At 41.2% G+C, this 20,877-nt stretch overlaps 1 protein-coding gene across 1 annotated transcript in view; it reads right to left on the bottom strand.

The window, feature by feature from the left end:
• LOC126473496 (serine/threonine-protein kinase SMG1) overlaps window positions 1–20,877 on the bottom strand; it is a 353,891-nt gene that overhangs the window by 74,920 nt on the left and 258,094 nt on the right. The window contains exon 37 of the mRNA XM_050100581.1: window positions 17,143–17,278. Coding sequence (XP_049956538.1) covers window positions 17,143–17,278 — 136 coding nt within the window. The remainder of the gene's footprint in view (window positions 1–17,142; window positions 17,279–20,877) is intronic.

The raw sequence follows: 20,877 nt of genomic DNA, 5'->3' as shown, positions 1-20,877 counted from the left end.
TCTCATCGCTTGACAGAAGAAGAAATGGAAGCTCATGTGGGACACATGAACCATGGACCTTGCCGTTGGTGGGGAGGATTGCGTGCCTCAGCGATACAGATGGCCGTACCGTAGGTGCAACCACAACGGAGGGGTATCTGTTGAGAGGCCAGACAAACATGTGGTTCCTGAAGAGGGCCAGCAGCTTTTCAGTAGTTGCAGGGACAACGGTCTGGATAATTGACTGATCTGGCCTTGTAACATTAACCAAAACGGCCTTGCTGTGCTGGTACTGCGAACGGCTGAAAGCAAGGGGAAACTACAGCCGTAATTTTTCCCGAGGACATGCAGCTTTACTGTATGATTAAATGATGATGGCGTCCTCTTGGGTAAAATATTCCGGAGGTAAAATAGTCCCCCATTCTGATCTCCGGGCGGGGACTACTCAAGAGGATGTCGTTATCAGGAGAAAGAAAATTGGCATTCAACGGATCGGAGCGTGAAATGTCAGATCCCTTAATCGGGCAGGTAGGTTAGAAAATTTAAAAAGGGAAATGGATAGGTTAAAGTTAGATATAGTGGGAATTAGTGAAGTTCGGTGGCAGGAGGAACAAGACTTTTGGTCAGGTGATTACAGGGTTATAAATACAAAATCAAATAGGGGTAATGCAGGAGTAGGTTTAATAATGAATAAAAAAAATAGGAGTGCGGGTTAGCTACTACAAACAGCATAGTGAATGCATTATTGTGGCCAAGATAGACACAAAGCCCATGCCCACTACAGTAGTACAAGTTTATATGCCAACTAGCTCTGCAGATGTTGAAGAAATTGATGAAATGTATGACGAAAATTTAATAGTCATGGCTGACTGGAATTCGTCAGTACGAAAAGGGAGAGAAGGAAACATAGTAGGTGAATATGGATTGGGGGGAAAAAATTGAAAGAGGAAGCCGCCTTGTAGAATTTTGCACAGAGCATAACTTAATCATAGCTAACACTTGGTTCAAGAATCATGAAAGAAGGTTGTATACCTGGAAGAATCCTGGAGATACTAAAAGGTATCAGATAGATTACATAATGGTAAGACAGAGATTTAGGAACCAGGTTTTAAATTGTAAGACATTTCCAGGGGCAGATGTGGATTCTGACCACAATTTATTGGTTATGAACTGCAGATTGAAACTGAAGAAACTGCAAAAAGGCGGGAATTTAAGGAGATGGGACCTGGATAAACTGAAAGAAGAGTGTTTCAGGGAGAGCATAAGGGAACAATTGACAGGAATGGGGGAAAGAAATACAGTAGAAGAAGAATGGGTAGCTTTGAGGGATGAAGTAGTGAAGGCAGCAGAGGATCAAGTAGGTAAAAAGACGAGGGCTAATAGAAATCCTTGGGTAACAGAAGAAATACTGAATTTAATTGACGAAAGGAGAAAATATAAAAATGCAGTAAATGAAGCAGGCAAAAAGGAATACAAACATCTCAAAAATGAGATCGACAGGAAGTGCAAAATGGCTAAGCAGGGATGGCTAGAGGACAAATGTAAGGATGTAGAGGCTTGTCTCACTAGGGGTAAGATAGATACTGCCTACAGGAAAATTAAAGAGACCTTTGGAGAGAAGAGAACCACTTGTATGAATATCAAGAGCTCAGATGGAAACCCAGTTCTAAGCAAAGAAGAGAGAGTAGAAAGGTGGAAGGAGTATATAGAGGGTTTATACAAGGGCGATGTACTTGAGGGCAATATTATGGAAAAGGAAGAGGATGTAGATGAAGAAGAAATGGGAGATAAGATACTGCGTGAAGAGTTTGACAGAGCACTGAAAGACCTGAGTCGAAACAAGGCCCCGGGAGTAGACAACATTCCATTAGAACTACTGATGGCCTTGGGATAGCCAGTCATGACAAAACTCTACCATCTGGTGAGCAAGATGTATGAGACAGGCGAAATACCCACAGACTTCAAGAAGAATATAATAATTCCAATCCCAAAGAAAGCAGGTATTGACAGATGTGAAAACTACCGAACTATCAGTTTAATAAGTCACAGCTGCAAAATACTAATGCGAATTCTTTACAGACGAATGGAAAAACTGGTAGAAGCGGACCTCGGGGAAGATCAGTTTGGATTCCGTAGAAAGGTTGGAACACGTTAGGCAATACTAACCTTACGACTTATCTTAGAAGAAAGATTAAGAAAAGGCAAACCTACGTTTCTAGCATTTGTAGACTTAGAGAAAGCTTTTGACAACGTTAACTGGAATACTCTCTTTCAAATTCTGAAGGTGGCAGGGGTAAAATACAGAGAGCGAAAGGCTATTTACAATTTGTACAGAAAGCAGATGGCAGTTATAAGAGTCGAGGGGCATGAAAGGGAAGCAGTGGTTGGGAAGGGAGTGAGACAGGGTTGTAGCCTCTCCCCGATGTTATTCAATCTCTATATTGAGCAAGCAGTAAAGGAAACAAAAGAAAAATTCGGAGTAGGTATTAAAATTCATGGAGAAGAAGTAAAAACGTTGAGGTTCACCAATGAAATTGTAATTCTGTCAGAGACAGCAAAGGACTTGGAAGAGCAGTTGAACGGAATGGACAGTGTCTTGAAACGAGGATATAAGATGAACATCAACAAAAGCAAAACGAGGATAATGGAATGTAGTCAAATTAAATCGGGTGATGCTGATGGTATTAGATTAGGAAATGAGACACTTAAAGTAGTAAAGGAGTTTTGCTATTTAGGGAGTAAAATAACTGATGATGGTCGAAGTAGAGAGGATATAAAATGTAGACTGGTAATGGCAAGGAAATCGTTTCTGAAGAAGAGAAATTCGTGAACATCGAGTATAGATTTAAGTGTCAGGAAGTCGTTTCTGAAAGTATTTGTATGGAGTGTAGCCATGTATGGAAGTGAAACATGGACGATAACCAGTTTGGACAAGAAGGGAATAGAAGCTTTCGAAATGTGGTGCTACAGAAGAATGCTGAAGAAGGTGGGTAGATCACGTAACTAATGAGGAGGTATTGAATAGGATTGGGGAGAAGAGAAGTTTGTGGCACAACTTGACTAGAAGAAGGGATCGGTTGGTAGGACATGTTTTGAGGCATCAAGGGATCACAAATTTAGCATTGGAGGGCAGCGTGGAGGGTAAAAATCATAGAGGGAGACCAAGAGATCAATACACTAAGCAGATTCAGAAGGATGTAGGTTGCAGTAGGTACTGGGAGATGATGAAGCTTGCACAGGATAGAGTAGCATGGAGAGCTGCATCAAACCAGTCTCAGGACTGAAGACCACAACAACAACAACAACAACAACAACAACAACATGTGGGACACAGAGGATCTGATATCAGGGCAAAGAGTTTCACAGAGCTTTGGAAGACTTGAGATCACATAACACAGAATTTTTAAAATCAGTTACGGCAGAGGCAACCAAAAGGTTATTCAAGTTTGTCTGTAGGGTCTATGAATTCGGAAACTTACAACTCAACTTCATAAAAGTACATTAAAACCTCATTTTTATGTTCCCGCATTTTAAATTTTCACGCTTTTTATGTTCATTTTTGTAGGTTCCACCAGAAATCCTATTCCCTCAATACAGTAATTTGCCATCATTAACTATACTGTGTTGCAACATTTCCCGCATCTTAAATTTTCTTTGATGTTATCACAACATTAACATTTATTTTCATACAAATTTCTGCAAAATGTGCATCAATTCATGCTCACAGTATAGGTTTGCAGTGTTTGGATGGGTAGGAAAGTATGCGAAGTCACTGCCGTAACGATAATCACGATTTGACAATAGTGACTCTAAAAGCAACCTTCTGCCTGCTCATTGCATTGCATTACAACAGATTTAATTTAATTTCATAGTCATTTATACAAATAAACACTGGTTTTGAAGACTGCCATCTCTATAATGGGCCTTCACAAATCATTGTAACTTCCATATGAAATATGCTAATCCATACTAGGCATGTAGTCTTATATTGGTACAACCTGATGTCAGATGTAATCATTCCTTGTCAAAAAGCTCCATAGCATGACAATTTCCACCCTGTTTCTCACCCATAACTAAGTGACAGCAACTAGCTGCAGATTTTGTGCCTATTGTTCCCTGTTTACAAAGAGTGCCTGTTTTTAATCAATAATGTGTTAAAATTACTTACTGTGATTTTATAATAATTCAATAATAAGTATTACATTTGAGCAGGAATATCTTTTTAATGTGGTTTCAGGAAAGACTTTGTTTCTATGTTTTATTTACACCATTGTACACGATTGGAACATTTTGAGGCACTACACTAGGAGTGCGTCAATTGGTGATAACATGTTTCATGCTTTGTATATTGTGGAGAGACAAGTAGAGCTAATTGCTGTTAGAAACAAATACAATTATTCAGATTTTTTTAAATAGGCAAAATTGTTTAATTTCATGTTCTGAACAATATGAAGATATAACTATGAAAATATAAAGAGAATGACAGTAATAGTAGTTTATTCCTTTTCTCCTCTGGTATTTCCTATGCTTTCCTGCATTTTACACTTTTTTTGTCAGTCCACTGAAAAGTGCAAAAAGGGGGTTTTGTTCAATCATCCAAGCAATACCAAAGATAGGATGGGCAGATAAGTGCAAGAACTGTCACACAATCAACTTAACAGTTCTTGCATCCAAACTGCTAACAAGAATAACATGAAGAACGAAAAATAAAACTGAAGGTCTAACAAATGTCTATCAATTGGGCTTTAGGAAACAAAGGCACCAATGAGGCAGTTCTGATATTGCATTTGCAAGCAAGAGTTCTACTTGTAACATATACTCCACAAGCCACCATATGGTACAGAGGATACCTTTTAACATTACTAAGCATTTCCTCTTCCGCTCGCAACCACAGCAAAGGAGAAACAACTATGTCTCTGTATGAGCCCTAATTTCTCTTACCATACCTTCATGGTCCCTATGTGAAATTTACACAGTCAGCAGTATAAAATTTCTATATGCAGTCTCCTACAACTCCCCCAATACACCAAAGCGAGCCATTGACCTTTCGTTCCACCTTCCTTACATAGTTGTTCCATTTCATATCACTTTGTAACGTTATGCCTAGATATCTAATCGACATGACTGTCGAACAGCACACTAACAACACTGTATTTGAACATTAAGAGACTGTTTTTCCCACTTGACTGCATTAACTTATATTTTCTTCTACATATTGAGCAAGCTGCCATTCACCACACTAACTAGAAATTTGATCTAAGTCCTCTGGGATCCTCTCAAAGTCGTTTAACAATTACACCTTCCCATACACCAGTGAGTCATCAACAAACATCCACAGATTATCTGCTCACCCCATCCACCCAATCATATATATATGGATATAATAGAGGGAAACATTCCACGTGGGAAAAATATATCTAAAAAGAAAGATGATGAACTTACCAAACAAAAGCGCTGGCAGGTCGATAGACACACAAACAAACACAAACATACACACAAAATTCTAGCTTTCGCAACCAATGGTTGCCTCGTCAGGAAAGAGGGAAGGAGAAGGAAAGTGGCTTTTAAGGGAGAGGGTAAGGAGTCATTCCAATCCCGGGAGCGGAAAGACTTACCTTAGGGGGAAAAAAGGACAGGTATACACTCGCACACACACACATATCCATCCACACATACACAGACACAAGCAGACATTTGTAAAGGCAAAGAGTTTGGGCATTTTTTGGGCAGAGATGTCAGTCGGGGCGGATGTACAGAGGCAAAGATGAAGTTGAAAGACAGGTGAGGTATGAGCGGCGGCAAATTGAAATTAGAAATTAGCGGAGATTGAGGCCTGGCGGATAGCGAGAAGAAAGGATATGCTGAAGGGCAAGTTCCCATCTCCGGAGTTCTGACAGGTTGGTGTTAGTGGGAAGTATCCAGATAACCCGGACGGTGTAACACTGTGCCAAGATGTGCTAGCCGTGCACCAAGGCATGTTTAGCCACAGGGTGATCCTCATTACCAACAAACACTGTCTGCCTGTGTCCATTCATGCGAATGGACAGTTTGTTGCTGGTCATTCCAACATAGAACGCTTCACAGTGTAGGCAGGTCAGTTGGTAAATCACGTGGGTGCTTTCACACGTGGCTCTGCCTTTGATCGTGTACACCTTCCGGGTTACAGGACTGGAATAGGTGGTGGTGGGAGGGTGCATGGGACAGGTTTTACACCGGGGGGCGGTTACAGGGGTAGGAGCCAGAGGGTAGGGAAGGTGGTTCGGGGATTTCATAGGGACGAACTAAGAGGTTGCGAAGGTTAGGTGGACGGCGGAAAGACACTCTTGGTGGAGTGGGGAGGATTTCATGAAGGATGGATCTCATTTCAGGGCAGGATTTGAGGAAGTCGTATCCCTGCTGGAGAGCCACATTCAGAATCTGATCCAGTCCCGGAAAGTATCCTGTCACAAGTGGGGCACTTTTGGGGTTCTTCTGTGGAAGGTTCCGGGTTTGAGGAGATGAGGATGTGGCTCTGGCTATTTGCTTCTGTACCAGGTCGGGAGGGTAGTTACGGGATGCAAAAGCTGTTTTCAGGTTGTTGGTGTAATGGTTCAAGGATTCCGGACTGGAGCAGATTCGTTTGCCACGAAGACCTAGGCTGTAGGGAAGGGACTGTTTGATGTGGAATGGGTGGCAGCTGTCATAATGGAGGTACTGTTGCTTGTTGGTGGGTTTAATGTGGACGGACGTGTGAAGCTGGCCATTGGACAGGTGGAGGTCAACGTCAAGGAAAGTGGCATGGGATTTGGAGTAGGACCAGGTGAATCTGATGGAACCAAAGGAGTTGAGGTTGGAGAGGAAATTCTGGAGTTCTTCTTCACTGTGAGTCCAGATCACGAAAATGTCATCAATAAATCTGTACCAAACTTCGGGTTGGCAGGCCTGGGTAACCAGGAAGGCTTCCTCTAAGCGACCCATGAATAGGTTGGCATACGAGGGGGCCATCCTGGTACCCATGGCTGTTCCCTTTAATTGTTGGTAGGTCTGGCCTTCAAAAGTGAAGAAGTTGTGGGTCAGGATGAAGCTGGCTAAGGTAATGAGGAAAGAGGTTTTAGGTAGGGCGGCAGGTGATCGGCGTGAAAGGAAGTGCTCCATCGCAGCGAGGCCCTGGACATGCGGAATATTTGTGTATAAGGAAGTGGCATCAATGGTTACAAGGATGGTTTCCGGGGGTAACAGACTGGGTAGGGATTCCAGGTGTTTGAGAAAGTGGTTGGTGTCTTTGATGAAGGATGGGAGACTGCATGTAATGGGTTGAAGGAGCTTCAAGGAATCCTCAGAACCTTAGGCCCCCTACAAAACCTTTCACCCGACTCCATCAACCTCCTGACCCCACCAACACCCCGCACCCCTACCTTCTACCTTCTTCCCAAAATTCACAAACCCAATCATCCCGGCCGTCCCATTGTAGCTGGTTACCAAGCCCCCACCGAACGCATCTCTGCCTACGTAGATCAACACCTTCAACCCATTACATGCAGTCTCCCATCCTTCAAAGACACCAACCACTTTCTCAAACGCCTGGAATCCCTACCCAGTCTGTTACCCCCGGAAACCATCCCTGTAACCATTGATGCCACTTCCTTATACACAAATATTCCGCATGTCCAGGGCCTCGCTGCGATGGAGCACTTCCTTTCACGCCGATCACCTGCCGCCCTACCTAAAACCTCTTTCCTCATTACCTTAGCCAGCTTCATCCTGACCCACAACTTCTTCACTTTTGAAGGCCAGACATACCAACAATTAAAGGGAACAGCCATGGGTACCAGGATGGCCCCCTCGTATGCCAACCTATTCATGGGTCGCTTAGAGGAAGCCTTCCTGGTTACCCAGGCCTTCCAACCCGAAGTTTGGTACAGATTTATTGATGACATTTTCGTGATCTGGACTCACAGTGAAGAAGAACTCCAGAATTTCCTCTCCAACCTCAACTCCTTTGGTTCCATCAGATTCACCTGGTCCTACTCCAAATCCCATGCCACTTTCCTTGACGTTGACCTCCACCTGTCCAATGGCCAGCTTCACACGTCCGTCCACATTAAACCCACCAACAAGCAACAGTACCTCCATTATGACAGCTGCCACCCATTCCACATCAAACGGTCCCTTCCCTACAGCCTAGGTCTTCGTGGCAAACGAATCTGCTCCAGTCCGGAATCCTTGAACCATTACACCAACAACCTGAAAACAGCTTTTGCATCCCGTAACTACCCTCCCGACCTGGTACAGAAGCAAATAGCCAGAGCCACATCCTCATCTCCTCAAACCCGGAACCTTCCACAGAAGAACCCCAAAAGTGCCCCACTTGTGACAGGATACTTTCCGGGACTGGATCAGATTCTGAATGTGGCTCTCCAGCAGGGATACGACTTCCTCAAATCCTGCCCTGAAATGAGATCCATCCTTCATGAAATCCTCCCCACTCCACCAAGAGTGTCTTTCCGCCGTCCACCTAACCTTCGCAACCTCTTAGTTCATCCCTATGAAATCCCCAAACCACCTTCCCTACCCTCTGGCTCCTACCCCTGTAACCGCCCCCGGTGTAAAACCTGTCCCATGCACCCTCCCACCACCACCTATTCCAGTCCTGTAACCCGGAAGGTGTACACGATCAAAGGCAGAGCCACGTGTGAAAGCACCCACGTGATTTACCAACTGACCTGCCTACACTGTGAAGCGTTCTATGTGGGAATGACCAGCAACAAACTGTCCATTCGCATGAATGGACACAGGCAGACAGTGTTTGTTGGTAATGAGGATCACCCTGTGGCTAAACATGCCTTGGTGCACGGCTAGCACATCTTGGCACAGTGTTACACCGTCCGGGTTATCTGGATACTTCCCACTAACACCAACCTGTCAGAACTCCGGAGATGGGAACTTGCCCTTCAGCATATCCTTTCTTCTCGCTATCCGCCAGGCCTCAATCTCCGCTAATTTCTAATTTCAATTTGCCGCCGCTCATACCTCACCTGTCTTTCAACTTCATCTTTGCCTCTGTACATCCGCCCCGACTGACATCTCTGCCCAAAAAATGCCCAAACTCTTTGCCTTTACAAATGTCCGCTTGTGTCTGTGTATGTGTGGATGGATATGTGTGTGTGTGCGAGTGTATACCTGTCCTTTTTTCCCCCTAAGGTAAGTCTTTCCGCTCCCGGGATTGGAATGACTCCTTACCCTCTCCCTTAAAACCCACTTTCCTTCTCCTTCCCTCTTTCCTGACGAGGCAACCATTGGTTGCGAAAGCTAGAATTTTGTGTGTATGTTTGTGTTTGTTTGTGTGTCTATCGACCTGCCAGCGCTTTTGTTTGGTAAGTTCATCATCTTTTTTTCAATCATATATATATATATATATATATATATATATATATATATATATATATATATATATATATATATACAGATACAGAGAGAGAGAGAGAGAGAGAGAGAGAGAGAGAGAGAGAGAGAATAAGAGCTTTCTTATCACACTTCTCTGGGGCAGTCCTGATACCCTCATCTCTCATGAACACCTGCTGTCAAGGATGATCTTCTGGGTTCCATTACTTAAAAAGCCTTTGAGCCACTCACGTATCTGGGAATCTATTCTGTATGCGTGTACCTTGTTTAATATTCTGCAATGGGGCATGATGTCTGATGCTTTCTGGAAATCTAAGAATACGAAATCTGGTTCACAGACATTATGAGAGAAAAGGACGAGCTCAGATTCACACGAGAGATGCTTCCTAAATCCTTGCTGATTTGTGGACATAAACTTGCATGTTTCAAGTCAATTTATTACATTCAAAACCTGAATAAGCTCACAGTTCTGTAGCGAACTGATGTTAAGGATTTGGTCTTCCACTTTGCAGGTCTGTTCTTTTACCCTTCTTATACAAAGGATCACCTGTGCTTTTTTCAGTAGCTTACAAATTTGCATTAGGCAAAATATTTGTGATAAATGCAAGCTAAATAACGGGCTAATGCCATAGAGTGTTCTCTATAAAACCAACTCAGGATTCCACCCAAATATGGTGAATTATTTGTTTTCCAGTCTTTCAGTTGCTTCTCTCTGCCAGGGATGCCTATTTTTACGTTCTCCATATGGGAGTCTGTGAGATGGTCAAATCACAAATTGTTTGTATGACCATCCTGCTTGAACGATTTCTTTAATGTGAAATTTAAAGCTTCAAGATTCATTTTGCTGTCTGCTATGGCCACACCCGTCTGGTTAAAGAGTGACTGAATAGAAGCCTTTAACCCGTTTAACAATTTTAGGAGCAGAGTTTTCACAGGTTCTCAGGAAGATCTTTTGCTACGGTATTACAGTGCAAGTTGCACGCTCCACGCATCGGTCTTTTTAAAGATGCACGAATTTCTACTAACTTCTGCCTATTTTCATTTGCGCATTCTTTTCTAAGCCGAGGATGCAACAGTATCTCGCTTCCTCACCATCATCCGATTTCTTTTTTTTCTTAAGTCATGGTATGTTTTTTTCCATCCTCAATCCACTTCCTCAGTGCATACTTCTCCAGAGTGTGATTCACAGTAAGTCTGAGCTTTGCCCGTAATTCCTCTAAATTCATCATATTGGAACTAAATGATGTCCATTCATTGTCCAAAAGGAATGCTTACAACTGCTTATTTCCTCTTTCCAGCAACAGTACTCTCCTGGCCTTTTTGATGGACTTATTAACTTTAGTGACAATCTTCCCTAAAATGACATCATGATCATAGATCTCCATCACTACACTGACATTATTGATAAGGTCAGGTCTGTTTGTAGCTACAAGGTCTAAAATATTTCCACTGCACTGGGCTGTTGAACTAGCTGCTCAATACAGTTTTCAGAAAACTGTGTTCAAGATTACTTCATATTACTGTCTGTCCATACTACCCACAATGAATCCACAGAAGCCCAACCTATGCTCTGTAGGTTAAAGTTGCCTCAAATTAAGAGTGCATGATACGGATATTTCTGTACTTTTGAGTGTATACTTTCCTTGAATGATTCCAAAACTATCATTACCCAATCTGGTGGCCAGTAAAAACATCCAGTAATTGAATTCAGCTATGACTGTTACTCAAGTCAAGATGACTTTACAGTTGACTCAATTTCATCCTCAATAGATAATATTTTTGTTGACTGCAATGAACACTCCCTGTCCTATAGCGCCTAATTTGTCCTTTCAATATGTGCTCCATGCCTTGTTAAATATTTCAAAGCTTTCCAATTCAGATTTCCTCCAGCTATCAGTTCAGAGAATAATTTGAGCATGACAGCTTTCCTGGAGAGCAGTAAATTCAGGAATTTTGTTACGAATACTTTGACAACTTATTGTTAAAATTTTACTCTCTACTTCATATGCAGTCTGATTTTGCTCTCTGCATATCACCTGGTGAGCATTAATTCGAGGATCCCGAATTACTACTTAGCCCAAACAAACCCATGTGCACTCTCCAAGTACTTCCTTCCTTTGTGTAGTGCACTCTTGAGCAATCAAGGGAAGTCCAACTATCCTCCACCCCGTAAACCACATCCAGAAATCTGCAGCCGAGACCATCACAGAATCAATGCAAAATATTGTTGAAGCTGTCCACACGACTCCAAACCAATGGACACTGATCAACTCTGGGTATGTAGCTGCAAACTGTGAGCTCTGTTTGCACCCCACAAGCCACGTCAGTGATCTTCACGACTTCTGCCAGTAGCACTTACAAACCAAGGATGGCACCAGAACCCACACAATAGACATCACAGGTATTGACATGAGCCACAACTCACAGACGACTGCACACTCAACCTTCGATAGCCACAGGCAGGGCCTCCTCCATATCTTGGATAAGGCCACCTGGCAAATACACCAAGTGCACATTGGACTTCTTTCCAACCCTTGACCCTATTTTGCTAAGGGATCCATAACATGTCTAACACTGGAGCTCCCATTGACTAGTAAATCCCTGTCTTTGTGTGCCTGCTCAGTCCCTGCTAAAGGAGCAACCACCTGTCTACTCACTGTGCGAATGGGCAAGGCCCGACGGCAAGCCTCCACATTGACACACTGTCTCAAGTGACGCTAACACATTACAGCCCACCACTCCTTCTGTGGTGAGTGCAGATCCCTTGCATCATGTCTGCTGCAGGATGCTTCAGCAGTAGAAATGGCTCTGAGCACTATGGGACTCAACTGCTGAGGTCATTAGTCCCCTAGAACTTAGAACTAGTTAAACCTAACTAACCTAAGGACATCACAAACATCCATGCCCGAGGCAGGATTCGAACCTGCGACCGTAGCGGTCTTGCGGTTCCAGACTGCAGCGCCTTTAACCGCACGGCCACTTCGGCCGGCCCTTCAGCAGTAGAACCCATGGGCAAAACAAGCAACACTTGAGGTATCCCATACGATACCTTAGATTCTCTACCACCACTAAATTCCAATACAGCATCCTGAAAATGGATAGCCATGGCCAGAACTGCCTTCAGCTATTAATGAACTGTGGCACCTCTGCCTGCATCCGTACACAACATGCATACATCCTATCCACCCTAGCACTAGTAAGTTCAGAATTAACTATAAAAAGCACGTAGAGTGAGCTAAATATGTAACCTACTACTCTCCTAGTCTGTTACCAATAGGGCCTGGTGCCTCACTGGTAGCCAAACGTTCAAAAACAAACAAATGACTGCTCTACATATTGTGTGAATCAACACATTAGAGTTAAATTAAGAAAAATCAAAACATGTTCACGGGGTTTATTGATCAAGGAAAAGCATCTGGCCATGTTAAATGGTACAAGATTTTCAAAATTCTCATAAAACTAGGTGTAAGCTACAGGGAACAACAGGTAATATACAATGTGTACAAGAAGAATCACAGGAAAAATTAAAATGGAAAACCAAGAACAAAGCAGGAAAGTATGGTTCATCTGTAAAGAGGACCACACCTAGGATGCTAATGCGACCTATTCTTCAGTATGCTTAAGTGTTTGGGATCTGCACCAGGTTGGATTAAAGGAAGACATTGAAACAATTCAGACGCAGACTGTTAGATCTGTTACCAGTAGGTTTGAACAACATGCAAGTATTACGGAGATGCTTCGAAAACTCAAATGGGGATCACTGGAGAGAAGATTATGTTCTTTTTGAAGAACACTTCTGAGAATACTTAGAGAACTGACATTTGAAGTTGACTGCAGAACAATTCTATTGCTGTGATTTCTGAAATTTTCCCGGCGTATTTCTTCTTCTAATAATTTCCGGGTATGCAGCCGGATCCCGTCGACATTCTGCCACGATATTTCGGCCCAGAGACGTCCGGCCATCATCAGGTGAGTACACAACTACTGAAGAGCCCAGGTGCAGTCGCGGTATTTATGCCGAATCTCGCGCATGTGAAATGTACTGGCATCCTACTGCGCATGCGTCAGGTGTTGACATGCGCAGCATAGCCGAGTTGTACGTGCTGCCCTCGGTGGTGGAAATAAAGGTTCATCTAGTCATTGAGTATCGAATGACACTGTCGATTCCGCTGTGATTGTATAATTTTAATAACAGGATTCCAATTTTTATCCAGCTGAAAGCCGTTGTCACGATTTATAAGATTATTGGCAAGACGTATTTCCACTGATTCCTTGATTACGGAATCCCAAAAACCGGAAACCGGGGATAAAATTTTTGTTACATTGTATTCCATTGAATGTCCCAAAGAAATACAGTGCTCTGCTACTGCCGATTTTGACGGTTGCCGCAGACGGGTGTATCTTTCATGTTCTATACATCGCTCATGGACAGTTCTTGTCGTCTGGCCAATATATGCAGCGCCACATTCACAGGGAATTTTGTAGACGCCTGCCTTCTTCAGTTGTAAATCGTCTTTAACGGATCCAACCAGGGCCCGGTTCTTTGCTGGTGGACGGAAGATAACCTTGATTTTATTTTTCTTCAGTAATCGGCCTATTTTCGACGACACATTCCCAGCGTATGGAAGGAACGCAGTTGATTTAAAGTCATCATCTGCGTCCTCAGTGCGTTGCTTCTTGTTATGATAGTTGCGCATGGCCTTCCTTATTTGGCGAGAAGTGTAGCCATTCTCTTTGAAAACCTTCTCCAAGTGTTCTAATTCTGCGTGGAGGTTTTCATCATCCGATATTATATGCGCTCGATGTATTAAGGTACTGAGAACACCGGCTGTTTGTGCTGGGTGATGGCAGCTTGACGCCTGGAGATACAGATCTGTGTGAGTCGCTTTCCTGTACACAGAATGTCCTAATGACCCATCATTTTTACGGCGTACTAGCACGTCTAGAAATGGTAAAGTGCCCTCTTTTTCAATCTCCATCGTAAATTTGATGTTCTCATGTAATGAGTTTAAGTGATGAAGGAATTTCTCCAGTTCCTGTCTGCCATGAGGCCATACAGCAAAAGTATCATCTACGTACCGCCAGAAGACCGTAGGCTTTAAAACAGCAGACTCAAGTGCTTTCTCCTCAAAGTCCTCCATAAAGAGATTAGCTACCACAGGCGACAAAGGGCTCCCCATGGCGACGCCGTCTGTTTGTTCAAAGAATTCGTCATTGAATAAAAAGTACGTTGAGGAGAGTATATGTTCAAACAAGGCCGTCATTTCTGCACTGAATAAGTTACCAATAAGATGTAATGATTCCATTAAAGGCACTTTGGTAAAAAGTGAGACCACATCAAAGCTGACTAATAAATCCGAGCTGCTAAGCTTAACTTCCTTCAAGCGACTGACAAAATCCTCGGAATTACGTATATGGTGGCAACACTTACCCACATACGGCTTTAGTAATGAGGCCAGATATTTTGCTGTAGAATAGGTCACAGCACCAATATTACTCACTATTAATCGTAGTGGGGCACCATCCTTGTGTATCTTCGGAAGACCGTAGAGTCTTGGTGGTACTGCATTGTGTGGTCTCAATCTCTTGATAACTTCTTCAGGTAGAGAACAGTCGTTCAAAAGGGTAGTAGTTTTCCTTGATATTCGGCTTGTTGGGTCCTTTTCAATTCTACGGTACGTAGAATCATTTAGCTGACAATATATCTTCTCGTTGTAGGCTTCTCTTGTCAGAAGAACTGTGGCGTTACCCTTATCCGCAGGCAGTACGACTGTGCTAGTATCTTCTCTCAGGCTGCGGAGAGCAGCTCTTTCAGCTGGCGAGATGTTACTCCGTTGTGGCGCACATTTCAACAACGTTCGGCAAGATTCACGTCGAATTTCGTCTGCAGAATCCACAGGGAGACGTCTAATGGCTTCCTCAATGGAACTGATGAAATCCGTTAAAGGCAGGGAGGCAGGTGTAGGAGCGAAGTTTAAACCTTTCGCAAGCACTGACACCGTCGCATCGTCAAAAGATTTCTCCGTGAGGTTCACCACGGATCGTCCAGAGATAGCTTCTTGCGGTTTTCGTGTTACGAGTTGGCTAAACTTCGCACTTTGTCTGTTCGTACTGTCCCTGCGAGCCAGGTCTGCCTTGGCCCAGGATACGCCGTCAATCCAGTCCCAACTAAGGCAAGAACATCTTGCTGAAATCTTCAGATGTAAATAATATAAATTCCTGGCGACAGCGTCTAACTCACGACGCGTAAAACGGATCCGTTCTCTTAATAAAGCCAGACTCGCCTTGCGTTTTATATTGTTGGCGGCCACACTATTAATAAAATGAACAACTCTGGCGAAAGTTGGAATCAAGTTATATATAAGTATGTAGATGTAGACAGTGCTTGGATTAAAAACAGCATAAGACAGGAATGCAGTCTTTACCCATGCTGTTCAGGCCATGCAGCAAAAGCAATAAAAGAAATATTCAGGAGAGGGATTAAAATTTTGGGTTATAGGGTATCAATGATAAGATTTTCTGACAACATGTTCTCCTCAGTGGAATTGAGGAAAATTGCAGGACCTGTTGAGTGGAATGAACAGCCTAATAAGTGAACACTATGCATTGAGAATAAAATGGAGAAAGACATAATGAAGAATAGCAGAAATGAGAATACCAAGAAACTTAACATCAAAACTGGTGATCATGAAGTAGACAAAGTGAAGGAATTCTGACACATTGGAAGCAAAATAATGAATGACATATGAAGCAAGGCAGGCATAAAAAACAGACTAGCACATACAAAGAGGGCATTCCCAGCCCAAGGAAGTATATTAGTATCAAACATCGGCCTTAGTTCGAGGAAGAAATATCTGATAATGTATGTTTGGAGCACAGCATCTGAGTTGTGGTACCATAAAGGATGTTGACAGATAGACTGATATGGTAAGAAATCAGGAGGTTTTCCACAGAATCAGCGAAGAGAGAGGAACTTGTGAAAAACACTGACAAGAAGAAAGGACGGGAGGATACGACATTTCTTGTGTGTGTGTGTGTGTGTGTGTGTGTGTGTGTGTGTGTGTGTGTGTGTGAGAGAGAGAGAGAGAGAGAGAGAGAGAGAGAGAGAGAGAGAATCAACAGTCAATTCCTTGTGTTGCATCGTATTGAAGATATTATATTAAGAACATAATTAAAAGAAAATCAAGGTATTTGTTGAAAGATTTTTACACTAAAATTCAGTTAGAGAGCTTACACTGATACTGCATACTATGTCATTTCACAGCATAATGTGAAAACTAATTTCACACACCTCAACAAGTTTATTAGTTTTTTTCTGAAATGTGTACAGTGTGGGTCTAGTAAACACATACTAACTTGGTAGTGTAGGGCAGAACAATTAACATTAATTCCACACTGCATCTACAATTGAACACACACCATGTTAAAAAAGTAAATTCCATAACTTGGATTCGAAGGAATAAAGAAAAAAAAAAATTACATATCAAAAATTAATATCTAGTTTTGGTTGTTTCTCTGTCAATACAAATAATGTATTTCACATTTAGTACTTATAATGATAGCAATTATAGCACACAATTTTGAAAAGTGCACAGTCCTCTCACTTAAGTGTTAGTATTCCACTGATCTTTTGGCTTACACAGAGAAAACAAACTAGTTTATCCAGGGACTGTTTCAGTATATATCAATTAAACAGAAATAATGTAATCTAGCAAGTACTAAGTTTTGTAGTATAAACAATCACAAAACAAGCACACACGAAAACAAAGAAGGCATGCAGACCTGTGTAACCAGCTTCATTTCCAGGTGTCCAGTCAATCAAAGGATCATACACAAAAGCTTCCAAGAGTGTTAGAAGTGTTTCTCGACCTCTCTTCATTATTTTGAGCACATTCTCACAGGCAAGTCTGAAAATGCCCTACAACAACAAAAAAGGATGCTTTCAAGACATCTATGGAAACATAAGAACATTTTATGAATTCTGAAGAATATCGTTCCATAAATAAATTAATTACACCATATCATGAGAAAGTGAAGCCACTGATTTAAAGTATCAAAAATGGGAAGAAAAGTAGCTTGAAAAAAGAAAAAAGAAAAAAAAAATCAGACAGTCTTTCAAAAATAGTGATACCTAAAGCAAAAATTATTTTTTTTTTTTTTTTTTCAAAACTCTATCCATTTCTGAAGTTTGTCTTCGTGTCTCAAAGAAGCCAGTTTTGAAAGTTCAAGATGCTTTTGTTCTTTTAAGCTATACAGTCAGGGTCCTATTTTTCCACATTCAGGAACACCATTCCATATTAAGGATTGGGCTGTATTTTTACTTTACACTGATCTGCTGTTTTGACACTAAGCCCCCATTTAGGTGATCTTGTTTTTAAACTGATAAGCATGAAATAAATTCTGTGCTTCTCCAAACAACAGTTCCTTCCACTGGATTCTAAAGACATAGCAGATGAATGGATAAGGTTTTTTAAAAATAGTGTGATCAGCGAAGTGTGGAATGTGTTACAAGATTTGTTCAAGATACTGAGGTGCAAACGATAAATTTGTGCCTTTTCATCACTTTTGTTTATGCTCTTGGTCTTTTCCCTGAATAAACTGAATGGCTTCCCCCCCCCCTCCCCCCCCCCCCTCAACTAATTTCCTGTATCTTTTCACATCATTTTTCTTCTAACTTCTGATGACAGAATCACCTCTTCTTAACGCTCAATATTCCTTCAGTTTTGAAAATGTGCTTTCTCATTTCTGCATCAGTGCTTCAAAAGGTGACTGACATAAAAAAATTTCACAAATGATTAAAAAACTGAAATTCTTATATTCCTAACACCAATGAGAAGTCCAACTTACATTTTACTTATAGGAAGAACAAAGAGCATTAGTGTGAACAAATGTGTACTAATTATTTGCGGAGATGTCACAGATGCTCTAATATGGATATACTTTGAAGCTTCGTGACAACAAAACTACATTGGAGAATGAGCCATAACATATTCTACGAGTAGATGCCCTCCATCTCCTCCCTGTCTAAGCCTCACAAGTTGATACAAATAACATATCTGAACTTGCTTCCTCCCATTTTCCCAAATTTTGGCTCTGCCGAACTATCCCAAAACTGGTACTAGAAGAGATGTGCCCAACAAGTAACAGAAATGTCATAATTTTGTTTTTTTGTATTAGAAGTGCCCAGTTTCTTTGTTGTTGTGTTAATTTTGCTGTAAGAACAGAGTAAGGTGTGCTGAAGTTTTAAGAACCTTAAATATTGCTTTTCTGCTATTACTGAATAAAGGGCTTACAAAATGATTTAAGTGTTTCAAAGAAAGCTGTGAAGATGTCATTTTCAACAAGAACCCTGGATGCCCCAGCCAATCATCAACAAATGAAACTGCGGAAAAAAGTACTGAAATGGTCACTAAATCACAGACAGACATTGCTGATGCTGTTGGCATATTAAATAGCCCATGCCATGAAATTTTCTGATGTTCTGAGTATGAAACATGCGACAGAAAAATTTGTTCCAAAAGTGTCAAATTTCTATCAAAAACAGTGGCAAATGCAAGTTGCTTGGGAGCCACTAGAAAAAGTGAACAGTGATGCACAACAGATGAGGTGTCATAATAGGTGATGAAGCATGGATTTATGGACATGATGTCAAAATTAATACACTATCATTCCAAAGGAAGCATTCTAAATTGCCAAGATTGAAAAAAGCTCCACAAGAGCATTCAAACGTGCAGGTTATGCTCGCTCAGTTGCTCAATTTTAATGGCATAAAGCACCAAGAGTTCTTGCCACAAGATCGATCAATCAATCAATCAATAAGCACTACTAATTACAAGTCCAACACAATTTGTGTGAAGCAATGTGGAGGTGGATTGGTAAGGGAATTGCACTTTGTTGCTTGTTCGCAAATTTTGGCCAAAAGCAAAAGTGTAATGATGCCCCAGCTTCTATATTCGCTATGAATTGATCCATGTGACTATGTTCCTCATAATAAAGAAAACCTAAAGTGACACCATTTTACAAACATAGATGAGATTAGAAATGTGTTGTTGAGGGAGCTACAAACTATACTAAAGATGAAGTTCCAGAAGTGTTCCGAGGATAAAGGAGAAAAGAAGAAAGCTGGCATAAATTTATCATGAAATGGAGAGCATTATGAAGGGGTTAACATTAATGTACATCAATGAATAAAATACCTTAAAAATCAACAAAAATTCTCATTAGTTTTTAAACATGCCTCATACATTTATTACAACAGAATCTGCCATTTGTGATAGAAGTTCATCACCTTCCAGAGCAGCTCACTGTCTTTTGAAAACCTGTCATTTCAGCTTGTGTATGTCAGATGCTTAATGGCACGGAACTGTTGACTGCCAAATGTTTGACTGTTGTGCTCATCTTCTTTACAAGATTTAACAGGCTAAATATATGAAAAAGCTCTAGCCACGAAACCAGAGTATGACTCAAGAGTTCTAGCCAAACAAAGTTATTACTTATCACAAAGCCTTCTCTCCAGGCACAAAGCTGATTGAGACTGAGAAATTTCTTTTATAAATAATTTGTTTGATAACAGTGGCATGTGTCTGGGCAGTGCTGTCAATGAGGTACAAGGAAATATTTCTCCTGTTTCTTATCTTTAGGCTTCTCCTTGATGAATATACGATCCATTTCACTTTCACTAGCCATAATTACTCCTTCCACTATAGTCTGTCCCTGAATCCATTTGTTATTTCCTTTTCTCTGCTATCAAATCCCAAAATTCTCTTCTTCTGTTCACTGTACAACCCTTAGCATCTGAACAGTTTTCGTATTAAAAGTTTATGTCAGTGCCTAAAAACACACTACTAGTAATTCAGTTTTATTGATAGTGCCTAAAGAACATTTTCCATGAAGATGAAACAACATTACAGACGAGTGACCATGTAAAATCATCAGTCAATTGTCTAGAAACAAGGACGAGAATTGATAAATGTACACATAGCTAGGAAGCAAGTGCCCTTCAACCCTGCTCATTCTCATTTCCTTATTATGAAGTTCCAAATGACATAATGGATGCTGGTTGCCAATGAAGTAACCGCCACTCAATAAATACATAATCTGTCCCTCTACAACATGTAATAACTGTATAACAGGGAAATACAAGACTTCTACAATACCAAAATTTGTACACACTGAAGACATTTGTTTGTTTAATGTAATGATAAATATAAATTCAATTGCACGAGATAAACACAAGAATGAGCTATTCTAAAGATGTTTTGTGGTTTTTATTAGATCAGTGCTACCTCAAGCAATGTTTGAGTGTCACACAGTGAAAGAAGAGGAAAACAATTATTACAATAATATGAACATTTATGACTCCATTAAATCTACAACTTTAATAGCTTCTTAGTGGAAGATCCTATTTGGTGAGAGGCCAATGTTATTCAGTGAGCATAAGATATATCAAGAATATAAACTGTTATGAATTTACGGCAGATACATATACTCTACTTCAGTGTTATTATTAGATACTGA

Source organism: Schistocerca serialis, chromosome 4 (assembly GCF_023864345.2).
Source record: "Schistocerca serialis cubense isolate TAMUIC-IGC-003099 chromosome 4, iqSchSeri2.2, whole genome shotgun sequence".
In the NCBI taxonomy this organism is placed as follows: Eukaryota; Metazoa; Arthropoda; class Insecta; order Orthoptera; family Acrididae; genus Schistocerca; species Schistocerca serialis.
Note: the sequence above shows the minus strand (reverse complement) of the source record. Positions and strands in the feature narration are given on the sequence as shown.